The sequence below is a fragment of the Oncorhynchus mykiss genome, chromosome 13 (genome assembly GCF_057628025.1).
Source record: "Oncorhynchus mykiss isolate SJ-2025 chromosome 13, ASM5762802v1, whole genome shotgun sequence".
Taxonomy (NCBI): Eukaryota; Metazoa; Chordata; class Actinopteri; order Salmoniformes; family Salmonidae; genus Oncorhynchus; species Oncorhynchus mykiss.
In genome coordinates this window covers 2641077-2659010 of record NC_143034.1, presented here as the reverse complement: position 1 = coordinate 2659010, position 17934 = coordinate 2641077, and the positions used below count along the sequence as shown (strand labels likewise).

The following is a 17934-nucleotide window of genomic DNA, read 5'->3' as shown; positions in this document are numbered from 1 at the left end:
TTAACCCTTTCAGTCTGGTATTATGGCATCATTATTAACCCTTTCAGTCTGGTATTATGACATCATTATTAACCCTTTCAGTCTGGTATTATGACATCATTATTAACCCTTTCAGTCTGGTATTATGACATCATTATTAACCCTTTCAGTCTGGTATTATGACATCATTATTAACCCTTTCAGTCTGGTATTATGACATCATTATTAACCCTTTCAGTCTGGTATTATGACATCATTATTAACCCTTCCAGTCTGGTATTATGACATCATTATTAACCCTTTCAGTCTGGCATTGACATCATTATTAACCCTTCCATTCTGGCATTGACATCATTATTAACCCTTCCAGTCTGGTATTATGACATCATTATTAACCCTTCCATTCTGGCATTGACATAATTATTAACCCTTCCATTCTGGCATTATGACGTCATTATTAACCCTTCCATTCTGGCATTGACATCATTATTAACCCTTCCAGTCTGGTATTATTACACTATTGTACTTGTGTCTATGAGCGTCGCTGTAAATGTTGCTGAGAATATGACATAACAAGGAGCCCATTAAGCGAACAGACAGTTTGATCAGGCCGCAGCTAGAAAGGATTGGCATTCAGAACATGACACACAACACAAAACCATTGAAGCATTAAGTATGCAGGACAACAGAGAACATAATGAACAACTTATCCAATGTTATCAGAACAACGTCGTCACATTTCATACACCTTTAGCTTGACGACACCAAACAACAAAATGAATAAAAAGAGATTCCAAGGTTAGAATCAAGAAATGCACGTTCTATTCATCTATTTAAGGGGACAAGACCGGAACAGGGTCTATTTGGTCTATTTAACCATTTCCATAAAAAAAAAAAAATGTAAATAATTAAATTAACATTAAGGGATTATACTTGTATCCAATATATGAACGTGTACAAACAAAACACACATTTTCAACTTTTTATCAGAGATAAAAAATTAAAATTAAATAAAAGGGAGCATCATGGTGTGGGGCTGCTTTGCTGCCTCAGGGCCTGGACAGCTTGCTGTCAGCGACGGAAAAATGAATGTTGTTGTGACCTACATGAAGATCCGATTAAATTGTATGGCCAATTTATGCAGAAAACCAGGAAATTCTCAAGGGTTCACATACTTTTTTCTCGTCACTGTAAGCCTATTTTTAAGTAAGCTTTCATGTGGCATAAACAAAAACAAAAAAAATCTCAGTCAAAAACTTAAGTCGGAACACAGCCTCTCTATTCTCTCGTGTGTTTTCAGGTCCTCTGACTGGGAAAATGTCTTTCCACACTGAGAGCAGTGGTATGTCTTCTTCTCGAGTGTATTTGTATGTATTGTTTCATGCTCATTCAGGTACCTTAACCGGGTAAATGTCTTTCCACACTGGGAGCAGTGGTAGGTCTTATCTCCTCGTGTGTGTGTCCTGTCATGCTTATTCAGGCCAACTAACTTGGTACAACTCTTTCCGCACAGAGAGCATTGGTAGGGCTTTATTTCTGTGTGTGTCCTCTCATGCTCTTTAAGGTTCCCCAAATGGGTAAAATGCTTTCCACACAGGGTGCATTGGGATGGCTTCTCTCCTGTGTGCACTCTCTCATGCTGTTTCAGGTTCACTAACCCACTAAAGCTCTTTCCACAGTGGGAACAGTGGTAAGACCTTTCTCCTGTATGTATTCTCTCATGTGTTTTCAGGCTCGCCAACCAGGTAAAATGTATTCCACATTGGGAGCAGTAATAAGGCTTCTCTCCTGTGTGTATTCTATTGTGTATTTTCAGGGACCCTAACTCTGTAAATCTCTTTCCACACAGGGAGCATTGGTAGGGCTTTTCTTGTGTGTGTGTCCTTTCATGTGTTTTCAGGCTCCCTGACCACCTAAAACTCTCTCCACAGTGGGAACAGTGGTAAGGCATCTCTCCTGTGTGTATTCTCTCATGCGTTGTCAGGGTGCCTAATGACCTAAAGCGCTTTCCACAATGGGAACAATGGTAAGGCTTCTCCCCTCTGTGTATTCTATCGTGCTGTTTCAGGTTCTCTAAACGGGTAAACCTCTTTCCACACTGAGAGCAGTGGAAAGGCTTTTCTCCTTTGTGTGTCCTCTCATGCACTCTTAGGTTCTGTAGCTTAGTAAAACTCTTTCCACAGAGGGAACAGTGGTGTCGTCCTGCTGGTTTCGATGTCTCTGGGTCTGGTTCCCCTGAATAACTCTTCTTTGGGTCTGGTTCCCCTGAAGGACTCTTCTTTGGGTCTGGTTCCCCTGAAGGACCCATCTCTGGGTCTGGTTCCCCTGAAGGACCCGTCTCTGGGTCTGGTTCCCCTGAAAGACTCTTCCCGCTGTCAAAGTGAGAGTCTGGTCTCTCTCCTGCCAAAGAAAAACAGAGTATTTAGTTAAACAGAAAGACCTGAATGAAAAAGTACTCAATTACTCAAGTAAAACTTTAGATACCTTAATAGAAAGTTACTCAAGTAAAAGTGAAAGTCACCCAGTAAAATACTACTTGAGTAAAAGTCAAAAAATATACTTAACTATCAAATGTGAAAGTATATATCACTTCAAATTCCTTATATTACGCAAAGCAGACAGCATCATTTTCTTGTTTTTCAAATGCACAGATATCCAGGGGCTATATAAATTATGCATTTGTGTCTGCCAGATTAGAGGCAGTAGGGATGACCACGTGTTCTCTTGATAAGTGCGTGAATTGGACCATTTTCCTGTCCTGCAACTTTTGGGTGTCAGGGAAAATGTATGGAGTAAAAAGTACATTATTTTCTTTAGGAATGTAGTGACGTAAAAGTCTTCCGGTACAGCTGGTGCTCTCATGCATTTTTCAGTGTTATTTGCCTCGAAGCATAGAAGTAGTTTCGCTCATCCGGTAGGCTCGTGTCACTGGACAGCTCTCGGCTGTGCTTCCCTTTGTAGTATGTGATAGTTTGCAAGCCCTGCCACATCCGACGAGTGTCGGAGCCGGTGTTGTACGACTCGACCTTAGTCCAGTATTGACGCTTTGCCTGTTTGATGGTTCATTGGAGGGCATAACAGGATTTATTATAAGCTTCCGGGTTAGAGTCCCGCTCCTTGAAAGTGGCAGCTCTACCCTTTAGCTCAGTGCAAATGTTGCCTGTAATCCATGGCTTCTGGTTGGGGTATGTACGTACGGTCACTGTGGGGACGTCATCAATGCACTTATTGATGAAGCCAATGACAGACGTGGTGTACTCCTCAATGCCATTGGAGGAATCCCGGAACATATTCCAGTCTTTGCTAGCAAAACAGCCCTGTAGCATCTGACCACTTTTTTATTGATCTAGTCACTGGTGCTTCCCTCTTAAATGTTTCCTTGTAAGCAGGAATCAGGAGGATGGAATTATGGTCAGATTTTGCCAAATGGAGGGTGAGGGAGAGCTTTGTATGCGTCTCTGTGTGTGGAGTATAGACGGTCCAGAGTTATTTTCCGTCTGGTTGCACATTTAAAATGCTGATAGAAATGTTGTAAAACTGATTTAAGTTTCCCTTCATTAAAGTCCCTGGCCACTAGGAGCACCGCCTCTGGGTGAGTGTTTTCCTGTTTGCTTATGGGGGAATACAGCTCATTCAATGCTATCTTAGTGCCAGCCTCTAACTGTGGTGGTATGTGAACGGCTACAAAGAATATAGATAAACTCTCTTGGTAGGTAATGTGGTCTGCAGCTTATCATGAGAAACTCTACTTCAGGCAATGCGGTCTTAGTGCCAGCCTCAGTCTGTGGTGGTATGTAAACAGCTACGAAAAATGCAGATAAACTCTCTCGGTAGATAGTGTGGTCTACAGCTTATCATGAGAAACTCTACTTCAGGCAAAAGTATAGTAATAATTCAATAGCTCGAGACTTCCTTAGACAGCTGTTGTTTACAAAAATACATAGACCTCCACCCCTTGTCTTACCAGACGCTGCTGTTCTAACCTTCCGGTACAGCAGCATATAACCAGCCAGATGAATGTTGATATTGTCGTAGTTCAGCCACGACTCCGTGAAGCATAAGATGTTACAGTTTTTAATGTCCCGTTGGTAGTTTAATCTTCCCAATAACTTGTCCATTTTATTGTCCAAAGATTGCACGTTTGCTAGCAGAACTGAGGGGAGTGTTTTTTTTTTCTTCGATCGCATCCGACTCTTCAGAAGGCAGCCCGCCCTCAGACATCTCTTTCTCCGTCTCCTCTTCAAGCAGATCACTGGGGTCCCGAGGGAGCCATATATCCTTCGCCTCGGGCTCGTCAGAATGGTGAAAGAAGAAAAAATGATTCTGCCGTGGTGAGTCACCGAGGTCCTGATGTCTAGAAGTTATTTTCGGTCATTAGAGACGTTAGTAATAGTAAAAAAAACAAGTTACATACAACGCAGATAACGCAGATAAACAAACAAAAAAACAATCGGTTGGGGGCCTGTAAAACGTCTGCAACTAGAGAACATTACCCATGTTGGGGGCCTGTAAAACGTCTGCAACTAGAGAACCAACCCCTTCGCTCCATCGGTTGGGGGCCTGTAAAACGTCTGCAACTAGAGAACCAACCCCTTCGCTCCATATTTTCCGCTGCCTGCTCCACCACCACAGAAAGCACTGGGCTGAAACACCTGCACTTTGTAACTGCCTTACTCAAGAAAGCAAAAAAAGTTTGTATGCGGCTTTATTAACGCAATATTTATTAATTCATTTTTTTTAAACATTGTTCGCAAACTGATGTGATGCATATTAATGCCAAAATAACATGCAAAACAGGCACTAAAATAACACATTGTAGATCTGAATGAATGAAATACTTTTTTCTTTACATAGTTGAATGTGCTGACAACAAAATCACACAAAAATTATAAATGGAAATCAAATTTATCAACCCATGGAGGTCTGGATTTGGAGTCACACTCAAAATTAAAGTGGAAAACCACACTACAGGCTGATCCAACTTTGATGTAATGTCCTTAAAACCAGTCAAAATGAGGCTCAGTAGTGTGTGTGGCCTCCATGTGCCTGTATGACCTCCCTACAACTCCTGGACAGTCTGTTGGTGGATGAAGCAAGACATGATGTCCCAGATGTGCTCAATTGGATTCAGGTCTGGGGAATGGGCGGGCCAGTCCATAGCATCAATGCCTTCCTCTTGCAGGAACTGCTGACACACTCCAACCACATGAGGTCTAGCATTGTCTTGCATTAGGAGGAACCCAGGGCCAACCACACCAGCATATGGTCTCACAAGGGATCTGAGGATCTCATCTCGGGTACCTAATGGCAGTCAGGCTACCTCTGGCGAGCACATGGAGGGCTGTGCGGCCCCCCAAAGAAATGCCACCCCACACCAAGACTGACCCACCACCAAACCGGTCATGCTGGAGGATGTTGCAGGCAGCAGAACGTTCTCCACGGCGTCTCCAGACTGTCACGTCTGTCACGTGCTCAGTGTGAACCTGCGTGAAGAGCACAGGGCGTCAGTGGCGAATTTGCCAATCTTGGTGTTCTCTGGCAAATGCCAAACGTCCTGCACGGTGTTGGACTGTAAGCACAACCCCCACCTGTGGACGTCGGGCCCTCATACCACCCTCATGGAGTCTGTTTCTGACCGTTTGAGCAGACATGCACATTTGTGGCCTGCTGGAGGTCATTTTGCAGGGCTCTGGCAGTGCTCCTCCTGCTCCTCCTTGCACAAAGGCGGAGGTAGCAGTCCTGCTGCTGGGTTGTTGCCCTCCTACGGCCTCCTCCACGTCTCCTGATGTACTGGCCTGTCTCCTGGTAGCGCCTCCATGCTCTGGACACTACGCTGACAGACACAGCAAACCTTCTTGCCACAGCTCACATTGATGTGCCATCCTGGATGAGCTGCACTACCTGAGCCACTTGTGTGGGTTGTTGACTCCGTCTCATGCTATCACTAGAGTGAAAGCACCGCCAGCATTCAAAAGTGACCAAAACATCAGCCAGGAAGCATAGGAACTGAGAAGTGGTCTGTGGTCGCCACCTGTAGAACCACTCCTTTATTGGGGGTGTCTTGCTAAATGCCTATAATTTCCACCTGTTGTCTATTCCATTTGCACAACAGCATGTGAAATTTATTGTCAATCAGTGTTGCTTCCTAAGTGGACAGTTTGACAGAAGTGTGATTGACTTGGAGTTACATTGTGTTGTTTAAGTTTTCCCGTTATTTTTTTGAGCAGTGTATATAATACCACATTAAATCATACTCATTGAGCAGTGTATATAATACCACATTAAATCATACTCATAAAAGGTTTACAGGATTTCCCAGGCCTCTCCTGTAAACCTTTTTAAACCAATTCCTGTAAAACTTTTTTGAATATGATTTAATGTGGTATTAAACAAAACCCCAAATTCTCAGGTCAAAAACACAAGTCAGAACACAGCCTCTCTATTCTCTCATGTGATTTCAGGTCCTCTGACTGGGCAAATGTCTTTCCACAATGAGAGTAGTGGTATGGCTTTTCCCCTGTGTATTTGTATGAATTATTTCAGGTTCTATAACCGGGTAAATCTTATTCCACACTGAGAGCAGTGGTATGTCTTCTCCTCCTGTGTATTTGTATGAATTATTTCAGGTTCTATAACCGGGTAAATCTTATTCCACACTGAGAGCAGTGGTAGATCTTTTCTCCTATGTGTCTCAATGTTTTCAGGATCCCTAACAAGATAAAATGTCTTTCCACATTGGGAGCAGTGGTCAGGTGTGTCCTCTCATGTGATGTAAGGTCCTGTAATCGTGAAAATCTCTTTCCTCACTGGGAGAATTGGTAAGGCTTTTCTCCTGTGTGTATTCCTTTATGCCTTTTCAGGCTCGCTAAATGGGTAAAACTCTTTCCACAGAGGGAACACTTAAAAGGCTTTTCTCCCGTGTGTGTCCTCTCATGCTCTTTTAGATTGCCCAAAGTGGTCAAACTCTTTCCACACAGGGAGCAGTGGTGAGGCTTCTCTCCTGTATGTATTCTCTTATGTATTTTCAGGGTCTCTAAATGAGAAAAATACTTGCCACACTGGGAGCAGTAATAAGGCTTCTCTCCTGTGTGCATTCTCTCATGTGTTTTCAGACTCCCTATCTGGGTAAAACTCTTTCCACACAGGGAACAGTGGTAAGGCTTCTCTCCTGAGTGTATTTTCTCGTGTTTTTTAAGATTGCCTAACATGGTAAAATTCTTTCCACACAGGGAGCAGGGGTAAGGCTTCTCTCCTGTATGAATTCTCTCATGTATTTTCAGGCTTCCTAACTGAGTAAAACTCTTTCCACACTGGGAGCATTGGTAGGTCTTCCTCCCTGCTGTATGTATTTCTTCATGCCTATTCAGGGCCCTTAACCAGGTAAAACTCTTTCCACACTGGGAACATTGGAAAGGCTTTTCTCCTGTGTGCATCGTCTCATGCTGTTTTAGGTTCCAGAACCGGGTAAAACTCTTTCCACAGTGGGAGCAGTGGTGTGGTCTTGCTGGTTTGGACGTCTCTGGGTCTGGTTCCCCTGAAGGACTCTTCCTGCTGTCAGAGTGAGAGTCTGGTCCCTCTCCTGCCAAAGACAGAGTATTGAGTGAAACTGAGACCTGAATGAAACCACCACATGATAAAACTGTCTTCCTATGAGGTTTTATCCAGAATAGATCTCTCAATAACAAATAAAGAGTGGCTGTTGTGATTTATAGGCCAATAAAAACACTATTAAACTTCATGGTTGTTATGCATTCATTAGACCTAATGGATAAATAGACTAGTCAGTATAGGATACATGTAATAGACTAGTCAGTATAGGATACATGTAATAGACTAGTCAGTATAGGATACATGTAATAGACTAGTCAGTATAGGATACATGTAATAGACTAGTCAGTATAGGATACATGTAATAGACTAGTCAGTATAGGATACATGTAATAGACTAGTCAGTATAGGATACATGTATAAAATAAGGCTGTAACGTAACAAAATGTGGAAAAAGTCAAGGGGTCTGAATACTTTCCGAATTCACTGTACATCACTGTGACGCTTTCCTAGGAACAGGTTTTTGATATTCTATTGATGATATTAATCAAGAACATGTTTTATTTTTTTATTTTTGGATCTACGATTTCATAACTCGTTTTAATCATATTGTGGATTATTTAAATTATATATAGGAGCTGTGTCATTGTGTACCACTGTCTCTATTTAAATTATATCTAGGAGCTGTGTCATTGTGTACCACTATGTCTATTTAAATTATATCTAGGGGCTGTGTCATTGTGTACCACTGTCTCTATTTAAATTATATCTAGGAGCTGTGTCATTGTGTACCACTATGTCTATTTAAATTATATCTAGGAGCTGTGTCATTGTGTACCACTATGTCTATTTAAATTATATCTAGGAGCTGTGTCATTGTGTACCACTATGTCTATTTAAATTATATCTAGGGGCTGTGTCATTGTGTACCACTGTCTCTATTTAAATTATATCTAGGAGCTGTGTCATTGTGTACCACTATGTCTATTTAAATTATATCTAGGAGCTGTGTCATTGTGTACCACTGTCTCTATTTAAATTATATCTAGGGGCTGTGTCATTGTGTACCACTGTCTCTATTTAAATTATATCTAGGAGCTGTGTCATTGTGTACCACTGTCTCTATTGAAATTATATATAGGAGCTGTGTCATTGTGTACCACTGTCTCTATTTAAATGATATCTAGGAGCTGTGTCATTGTGTACCACTATGTCTATTTAAATTATATCTAGGGGCTGTGTCATTGTGTACCACTATGTCTATTTAAATTATATATAGGAGCTGTGTCATTGTGTACCACTGTCTCTATTTAAATTATATTGAGGGGCTGTGTCATTGTGTACCACTGTCTCTATTTAAATTATATCTAGGAGCTGTGTCATTGTGTACCACTGTCTCTATTTAAATTATATCTAGGGGCTGTGTCATTGTGTACCACTGTCTCTATTTAAATTATATCTAGAGGCTGTGTCATTGTGTACCACTGTCTCTATTTAAATTATATTGAGGGGCTGTGTCATTGTGTACCACTGTCTCTATTTAAATTATATCTAGGGGCTGTGTCATTGTGTACCACTGTCTCTATTTAAATGATATTGAGGGGCTGTGTCATTGTGTACCACTGTCTCTATTGAAACTATATCGAGGGGCTGTGTCATTGTGTACCACTGTCTCTATTTAAATTATATCTAGGGGCTGTGTCATTGTGTACCACTATGTCTATTTAAATTATATATAGGAGCTGTGTCATTGTGTACCACTGTCTCTATTTAAATTATATTGAGGGGCTGTGTCATTGTGTACCACTGTCTCTATTTAAATTATATCTAGGGGCTGTGTCATTGTGTACCACTGTCTCTATTTAAATTATATCTAGAGGCTGTGTCATTGTGTACCACTGTCTCTATTTAAATTATATTGAGGGGCTGTGTCATTGTGTACCACTGTCTCTATTTAAATTATATCTAGAGGCTGTGTCATTGTGTACCACTATGTCTATTTAAATTATATATAGGAGCTGTGTCATTGTGTACCACTGTCTCTATTTAAATTATATCTAGGGGCTGTGTCATTGTGTACCACTATGTCTATTTAAATTATATCTAGGGGCTGTGTCATTGTGTACCACTATGTCTATTTAAATTATATATAGGAGCTGTGTCATTGTGTACCACTGTCTCTATTTAAATTATATTGAGGGGCTGTGTCATTGTGTACCACTGTCTCTATTTAAATTATATCTAGGGGCTGTGTCATTGTGTACCACTGTCTCTATTTAAATTATATCTAGAGGCTGTGTCATTGTGTACCACTGTCTCTATTTAAATTATATTGAGGGGCTGTGTCATTGTGTACCACTGTCTCTATTTAAATTATATCTAGGGGCTGTGTCATTGTGTACCACTGTCTCTATTTAAATTATATCTAGGGGCTGTGTCATTGTGTACCACTGTCTCTATTTAAATTATATCTAGGGGCTGTGTCATTGTGTACCATTGTCTCTATTTAAATTATATCTAGGGGCTGTGTCATTGTGTACCACTGTCTCTATTTAAATTATATCTAGGGGCTGTGTCATTGTGTACCATCATCTCTATTTAAACTATATTGAGGGGCTGTGTCATTGTGTACCACTGTCTCTATTTGCAGTAATTCATAGTCCATTATATTGTGAAAGGTTTGTCTCATTGAGTCATTTTATATCATTAATTCATATTATTTTAAATCTACTCATATTTCAACATTGGTGCCTTATTCTATTCTAATGTATTAGCTACCATTGAGCCTTATTCTATTCTAATGTATTAGCTACCATGGAGCCTTATTATAATGTATTAGCTACCATGGAGCCTTATTCTATTCTAATGTATTAGTTACCATAGAGCCTTATTCTATTCTACTGTATTAGTTACCATGGTGCCTTATTCTATTCTACTATATTAGTTACCATGGAGCCTTATTCTATTCTACTGTAATAGTTACCATGGTGCCTTATTCTATTCTACTGTATTAGTTACCATGGAGCCTTATTCTATTCTACTGTAATAGTTACCATGGTGCCTTATTCTATTCTACTGTATTAGTTACCATGGAGCCTTATTCTATTCTACTGTATTAGTTACCATGGAGCCTTATTCTATTCTAATGTATTAGCTACCATGGAGCCTTATTCTATTATAATGTATTAGCTACCATGGAGCCTTATTCTACTCTACTGTATTAGCTACCATGGAGCCTTATTCTATCATAATGTATTAGCTACCATGGAGCCTTATTCTATTATAATGTATTAGCTACCATGGAGCCTTATTCTATTATAATGTATTAGCTACCATGGAGCCTTGTTCTATTATAATGTATTAGCTACCATGGAGCCTTATTCTATTATAATGTATTAGCTACCATGGAGCCTTATTCTACTCTACTATATTAGCTACCATGGAGCTTTATTATATTATAATGTATTAGCTACCATGGAGCCTTATTCTACTCTACTGTATTAGCTACCATGGAGCCTTATTCTATTATAATGTATTAGCTACCATGGAGCCTTATTCTATTATAATGTATTAGCTACCATGGAGCCTTATTCTATTATAATGTATTAGCTACCATGGAGCCTTATTCTACTCTACTGTATTAGCTACCATGGAGCCTTATTCTATTATAATGTATTAGCTACCATGGAGCTTTATTATATTATAATGTAACTCACTAATATAATATAACTCACTCGCCCGACCTCCGCCCCCCTTTTTCTCTGTCTTTTCTTTACGCAAATTATGGGGATTTGGGCCTGTTCTCGAGAAAGCAGTATATCTTAGGGCTTATCTTTAGGCCTGGTCGGGTATCTGCAGTATATCCTTCGCCTCGGACTTGTTCAGTTCGAGGTGAGTAAATCCCAGTTCTGATGTCCAGAAGTTATTTTCGGTCATAAGAAACGGTAGCAGCAACAACATGTACAAAATAAGTTAAAATAAGTTAAAAGATAACTTTTTGAAAAATTACAAAATAGCACAGTTGGTTAGGAGCCCGTAAAACGACAGCCATCCTCCACGGAGCCATTATGTACAATAACTTATCAATGACCCAAGCCCAGTTCATTAAATCCCTACCATTGTATCGCTGAGTTGTCATAATGCGTCAGCAAATGTACATTATCCCAGGGGTGTTGGAAGACACAATGTAAGCAGCCTAATGTATGTCCCTCTGGTGTAAAGTACTTAAGAAAAAATACTTTAAAGTACTACTTAAGTACTTTTTTGGGGCGTATCTGTACTTTACTATTTATATTTTTGACAACTTTTACTTCACTACATTCCTAAAGATAATAATGTACTTTTAACAACATACATTTTCCCCTCACACCCAAAAGTACTCGTTACATTTTGAACGCTTAGCAGGCCAGGAAAGTGGTCCAGTTCACACACTTATCAAGGGAACACGTGGGCATCCCTACTGCCTCTGATCTGGAGGACTCACTGAACACATGCTTCGTTTGTAAATGATGTCTGAGTGTTGGAGTGTGCCCCCTGACTATCTGTACAATTATTGTAAAACAAGAAAATGATGCCATCTGCTTTGCTTAATACTTTTACTGCTGATAGTTATGTATATTTTAGCAATTCAATTTACTTTTGGAACCAAGTAGTATGTTACTGGCCGACAATGCTTGATAATGTATGTAATATCAACAGAGAGATATATTTTATTGGTGATTTCAATACTGACTTCAATATTTCAATTTCAACAAGCTGCCCATTCAAGAAAAAAACCCTCAAAACTGCAACCAGTGCCTGCAACCTGGTTCAGGTTATCAGTAACCATGGATTGTAAAACGGTCATGGTCACAACATGTTGACACAACAGTAGCTAGGATGGGGAGAAGTATAACAAATAAAGGGCTGCTCTGTCTTCTTAAACAACACTATAAACAAGGCAGGTCCTAATGTGTTGTAGATATGTGGTAGTAGAGTAGTGGCCTGATGGAACACACTTAATTTGTTGTGAAATGTTATGAAATGTAATGTCATGTAATATTTTAAATCATATATAACTGCCTTAATGTTGCTGGACCCCAGGAAGAGTAGCTGCTGCCTTGGCAGGAACTAATGGGGATCCATCATAAACCCCAGGAAGAGTAGCTGCTGCCTTTGCAGGAACTAATGGGGATCCAAAATAAACCCCAGGAAGTGTAGCTGCTTCCTTGGCAGGAACTAATGGGGTTCAGTAATAAACCCCAGGAAGAGTAGCTTCTGCCTTGACAGGAACTAATGGGGATCCATAATAAACCCCAGGAAGAGTAGCTGCTGCCTTGGCAGGAACTAATGGGATCCATAATAAATACAAATGGAACTACCTCCATGTTTTGAGGATATACAGTGTTCATTTACAGTTACATTGTTAAAAAACTATGAGAGTAAAACAAGCTTATATTTTGGGTTCGGATAGAGTACAACAGTTTAACTAAATTCAGTGGACATTTATAAGTTATATTCTCCAAGAATCAATGGCGAGGCTCAGAGCCATATATTAAAACGATATATTAATTCAACAAGGGCAGTTTGTGGCCCTGCTTTTAAGACAGTACTCACTGGTGTTAATCAGATCTTCAGCCTCCTCTTCCTCTTCAAAAGGTTCTTTCTCTTCTTTCACTATAACATCCTGCTCCTCTTCCTCCTTTTTAATTCTGAAAGCTTCTACCTGCTCTTCTTCCACTGTGACAGTCTCTATCCCCTCTTCATCTTTCACTCTAATATGTTCTTTCTCTTCTTTCACTATAACATCATCCTCTTCTTTTAATGTGATACTGATAGCCTCTTCTACCTCCTCTTTCATTCTGAAAGCGTCTTCCTCTCCTTTTACTGTAACATCCCCCTCCTCTTCTTTCACGACAATGTTCAGTCCCAGAGCTTCTTTCTCCGTCCAGTAGACCTCTTCTTTATCAGGAGGAGAGTAGCTTAGTGAGCTCATGTTCGGAGATGTTAGCTAGTTAGCATTAACGACTAGCCTGGTTCTAAGCTAATTCAGCAATCCAGCTAGCTACTAACTTAACAACGTATATATTTAATTAAATGGAGAAACTAGCTATAAGAAATAATTATGTTTTAAACACAGGGACCAATATACACCGAAACAGTCTTAAGAGCTCATACGTTTCGGCTACATTGACTAACAAGCTACGGAGGTGTCTGACAAGCTGCTGTTGTTGAAGAAACTTCCCGTTCCGTCCACTAGATTATACGTCACGCTGGTAGCAACGCCCGAAAGACGCTCATCGCCATCTGCGGCCTGGAGTGGGGAAGTTGATTGATTAGTGCAGGTTTGTAATGAGAAAACAATCAAAACATATTTTACATCTGCTATACACAGTGGTGTTTTTTTAACGTCATATCCGGATGTAACCTAAAACATTACCCCAGTTTGATATGCTGCTTGTGTATTCATTCCCATATCAGCAAAATAAAACGTCATGTTTTGGTCACAGAGAAACAATCACATGGGGCGGCAGGGTAGCCTAGTGGTTAGAGCGTTGGACTAGTAACCAGAAGGTTGCGAGTTCAAACCCACGAGCTGACAAGGTACAAATCTGTCGTTCTGCCCCTGAACAGGCAGTTAACCCACTGTTCCCAGGCCGTCATTGAAAATAAGAATTTGTTCTTAACTGACTTGCCTGGTTAAATAAAGGTAAAATAAAAAAAAATAAAAAACATGGTTAGCTAGTTGGCTACAACAGGTTCTACCATTTCACAATAGTCTGTAATGACTAGTTAACAAAATATGTTTTTGTTGTGAAAGCGAAATAAGTGTATTGTTGGATCCTGTATTTTACATTATAGCCATTAGATATATATGATTAAATATTATCTGATGTTGGTTGTGTGAAGTGTCTGCATTTGTGGACTGGAGCATCATTATGAGATTAAACAACGGCTTGCTACTTGCCTGTTTGTGTGTGACAAGAACTGAGTAACATGGTGTGACCTGCATGTTGCAAAACTGTAGATAACAGCCCAGCAGATGCTTTGTCCTTGTGTTTGTATGTAACAATATTGAGCACATGGTGTGACTTGCTGTATCTTACAAAGTTGTGATAGGGAGGGGTGGTCATCACGAGGTTTAACTGAGATGGAAAAATACTGAACAACACAATAGCAGGAACTGAGCAACTGTTCTAACTAGGCTGCGATACCAGAACAGTAAGGATCTATACATCGACAGAGGGAGAACTCCAAGAAGCGCCAAGAGGCGGGGACCCGCCTGAGTGCCTGCAATAGGCTGGGAAAGTTTAAACCACGCCCAGCCTCTACTGTGATAGGCCAACAGACGGGTTGGAACTATGTCTATCACAGTATAAAGAATACTGTTTACATACATCTTGTCAGTTCTCTGTTCTGCCCTGCGTGGCATTACAGTGAGCCCGTATATACGAAAGTTGCATTTGCCATTTATTACTTAGCTAATAAAAAATACATAGTATAAAATCGGTGACTCATTGTTATATTTATCCTGATATCAGATTCGAATTTACGCAACCCTAACAGTATCTAGCCTTTTAGCTCCCTCTGGTTGATGACTGCTAGCTAGATAGCCTTTTGCTGCCTTGGCAACAGCTAATGGGGATCCATAATAAATATAAATACCCTTGGTTTTGCTGTTTAAATTTAGCAGTTTTTCTTATTCACAATAAAGAGTACCATAATGATAGTCACTTCATACTTGTGTTGTTTCATGTATTTTGGGAGGCTAGACCCTCAAGACATTTACCCTAACCTTTCTGGCTGTAGTAACTAGTGACATCCTTGTTGTTGTGAAGAAGCTGTCATGTCCACCAGATTATACGTCACACTGGCAGCATTGCCTGAAAGACCGGGGAACGCATTTGAAGAAAATATTGTATTTATTTTTCGTTTCTTTCAATAAAGTTAAATATTATATTGAGGCGTACAAAGAGAAACATATGTTAATTATGTTAATTTATTCGTTTTTGATTCATTTAAAATAAACTTTACATCTACTACACAATCAGTCAAATAAACAGTTGATTTTAACAATGCTATTCAAATGAGCCGCTAGCTATATACATGGTATTAGAATAGATAGATACCCATATATACAGTACCAGTCAAAAGTTTGGACACATCTACTCATTCAAGGGTTTTTCTTTATTTTTACTATTTTCTACATTGTAGAATAATAATGAAGACATAAACTACAAAATAACATATATACTAGGGATGCACCGATATTACATTTTTGGCCAATACCGATAACCGATATTAAAACATGTTTGCGGCCTTTTAAGCATTCTACCACAGTTAAATAGTTGAAACACACACACACACACACACACACACACACACACACACACTGATCAAAAAGTTATTTTGTTTGTATTTACGTAGGTTCCCATTACCAGTAAAACATCATCACAACCTATTTCTTTCACTTATGTGCTGTTTCGTGGTTCATTTGTCCAGTCATTTCATTCTCAACCAGGATTTCATCATACATGTCAAGCAGTGAAGTTTCAGCTCTCTGTCCGTGTCCTCTTCTTCGGTGCGCACTGTCACTGTGTCCGTTTCCATATTGTCCAGCTCTGTCTGTCCGTGTCCTCTTCTTCGGTGCGCACTGTCACTGTGTCCGTTTCCATATTGTCCAGCTCTGTCTGTCCGTGTCCTCTTCCTCGGTGCGCACTGTCACTGTGTCCGTTTCCATCTTGTCCAGCTCTGTCTGTCCGTGTCCTCTCTTCCTCGGTGCCCACTGTCACTGTGTCCGTTTCCATGTTGTCCAGCTGTGTCTGTAACATTTCATGTAAACCCTGTTTCTTGTCTGTATTGAAGTAGCGGTCCTTGTACCTAGCATCGAGCACGGCGGCGACACAGTAAAGAGGCTCAGAGAGAATGCCTGTTGAAGAAGTAGCGGGTCTTGTACCTAGTGTAACCGATGTGAAACCGCTAGCGGTGTTCGCGCTAAATAGCGTTTCAATCGGTGACGTCACTTGCTCTGAGACCTTGAAGGGGAACCATCCCCTTGCTCTGCAAGGGCCGCGGATTTTGTGGATGCTTCGAGGGTGACTGTTGTTGATGTGTGCAGAGGGTCCCTGGTTCACGCCTGGCGAGGGGACGGTCTAAAATTATACTGTTACACTAGTATCGAGCGGCAACACAGTAAAGAGGCTCAGAGAGAATGCCTGTTAATAAAGAAGTAGTGGGTCTTGTACCTAGCATCGAGCACCTCGGCGACACAGGCTCATAGAGAATACCACCGAATCGCTTGTTCACAGCTTCTAGTTGAGTACTTTTACAAGTTTTAATCCTCTACCTTTGTGCTGTTGTCTGTGCCCAATAATGTTTGTACCATGCTGCCATGTTGTGTTGCTACCATGCTGTGTTGTCATGTGTTGCTATTTAGCGCGCACCACCGCTAACTAGCTAGCCGTTTCACATCCATTACACCTAGTAAAAAAAAAAAGTTACATATATATATATTTTTAAATAAATAAAACCCCAACGGTCGGCAGTTTTGTTGAGTGTTTCAATGCCATGACAGAGCGTATCACGTCTGCTGCAGACGCAGTTGAGGAGCTTATTTCTCTAGTCAGTTGTTCGAATGTGTTCATGTTTCAAAGTTTCAAACATGTTTTCAAATGCCTTTGAAATGGCAGCATTGGTATGAGAACCAGCACATTCTTGAACATGCAATACGGCTTTCCTCAGTACGAAATCCTCGTCGACCAACTGTGCTCTCAGACTCAGCATGCTCATGGGGCTGACATCGCTGGTCCAAATGTCAGTCGTGAAGCTAATAACAGTGACACCCATAGCAAGTAGCTCATGGATGTGAGTTTCAACAACTCTGAGACTGTGTAACTCCGGTAGGGCAACATCTGAAAAATAGCTTCTACTTGGTAGTGTGTACTGGGGTTTCGAAGTGCTCGACCGGTGCAGATCGGTTGATTTTCAAGGGCAATGAATTCCATTATCTTGGCGTTAGTGGATTTCACCTTTGTGTTGTCAGACTGAAATGTTCTTACCCTTTCAAATGACTGCTGGATTTGAACTTGTTTAGTTGTTTGAAGTGTGAACTTTTTTTTCTGCTTTTGTTCTAAGTCGTCGCAGAACACCTGGGGGGTGATGCACTTTCAAATGAGTCATTGTGTTATTGAAAAGATTTCACTTTCTCCCCTCCTCAGGAAATAATAGCAGCACAAATATTGCATATGGCCATTTTGTTATCGTCCTTTGAAACTTTAAAATCGATCCACACAGCAGACATTGTGGGCTCGGTTAGGAATGCTGTGTTGCATGTGTAACGCTGTATATATCGTGGCGTCATTACGTCATCTACCTACTTTATATAGGTATGCGCGTCAGCTTTGACATCGGTTTTGCACATCAGCGTTA

General features: G+C 40.5%; 1 protein-coding gene across 2 annotated transcripts; it reads right to left on the bottom strand.

Annotated features, from left to right (window-relative positions):
• Positions 1 to 1095: 1095 nt before the first annotated feature.
• On the bottom strand, positions 1096 to 13786 carry LOC110511566 (uncharacterized). 2 transcript variants are annotated; one of them, XM_036939830.2, is made up of 2 exons: positions 13123 to 13786; positions 1096 to 2379 (listed from the first exon to the last, which is right to left on the bottom strand). In XM_036939830.2, exons 1-2 carry the CDS (start codon positions 13499 to 13501, stop codon positions 1229 to 1231), a joined length of 1530 nt encoding a protein of 509 aa, XP_036795725.2. In that variant the 5' UTR covers positions 13502 to 13786; the 3' UTR covers positions 1096 to 1228. The 2 variants fall into 2 exon arrangements, with proteins under 2 accessions (XP_036795725.2, XP_036795726.2); XM_036939831.2 differs by lacking the exon at positions 1096 to 2379 and adding an exon at positions 4669 to 7558 and having other exon boundaries at positions 13123 to 13775.
• Between the last annotated feature and the right edge of the window lie 4148 nt (positions 13787 to 17934).

Coding starts and splice junctions, on each gene's coding strand:
- LOC110511566 (XM_036939830.2), bottom strand. CDS start 13,501: ATGAGCTCACTAAGCTACTCTCCTCCTGATAAAGAAGAGGTCTACTGG. Junction 2,380..13,122: donor TGAAGATCTGATTAACACCA/GTGAGTACTGTC, acceptor TTTCTTTGGCAG/GAGAGAGACCAGACTCTCAC.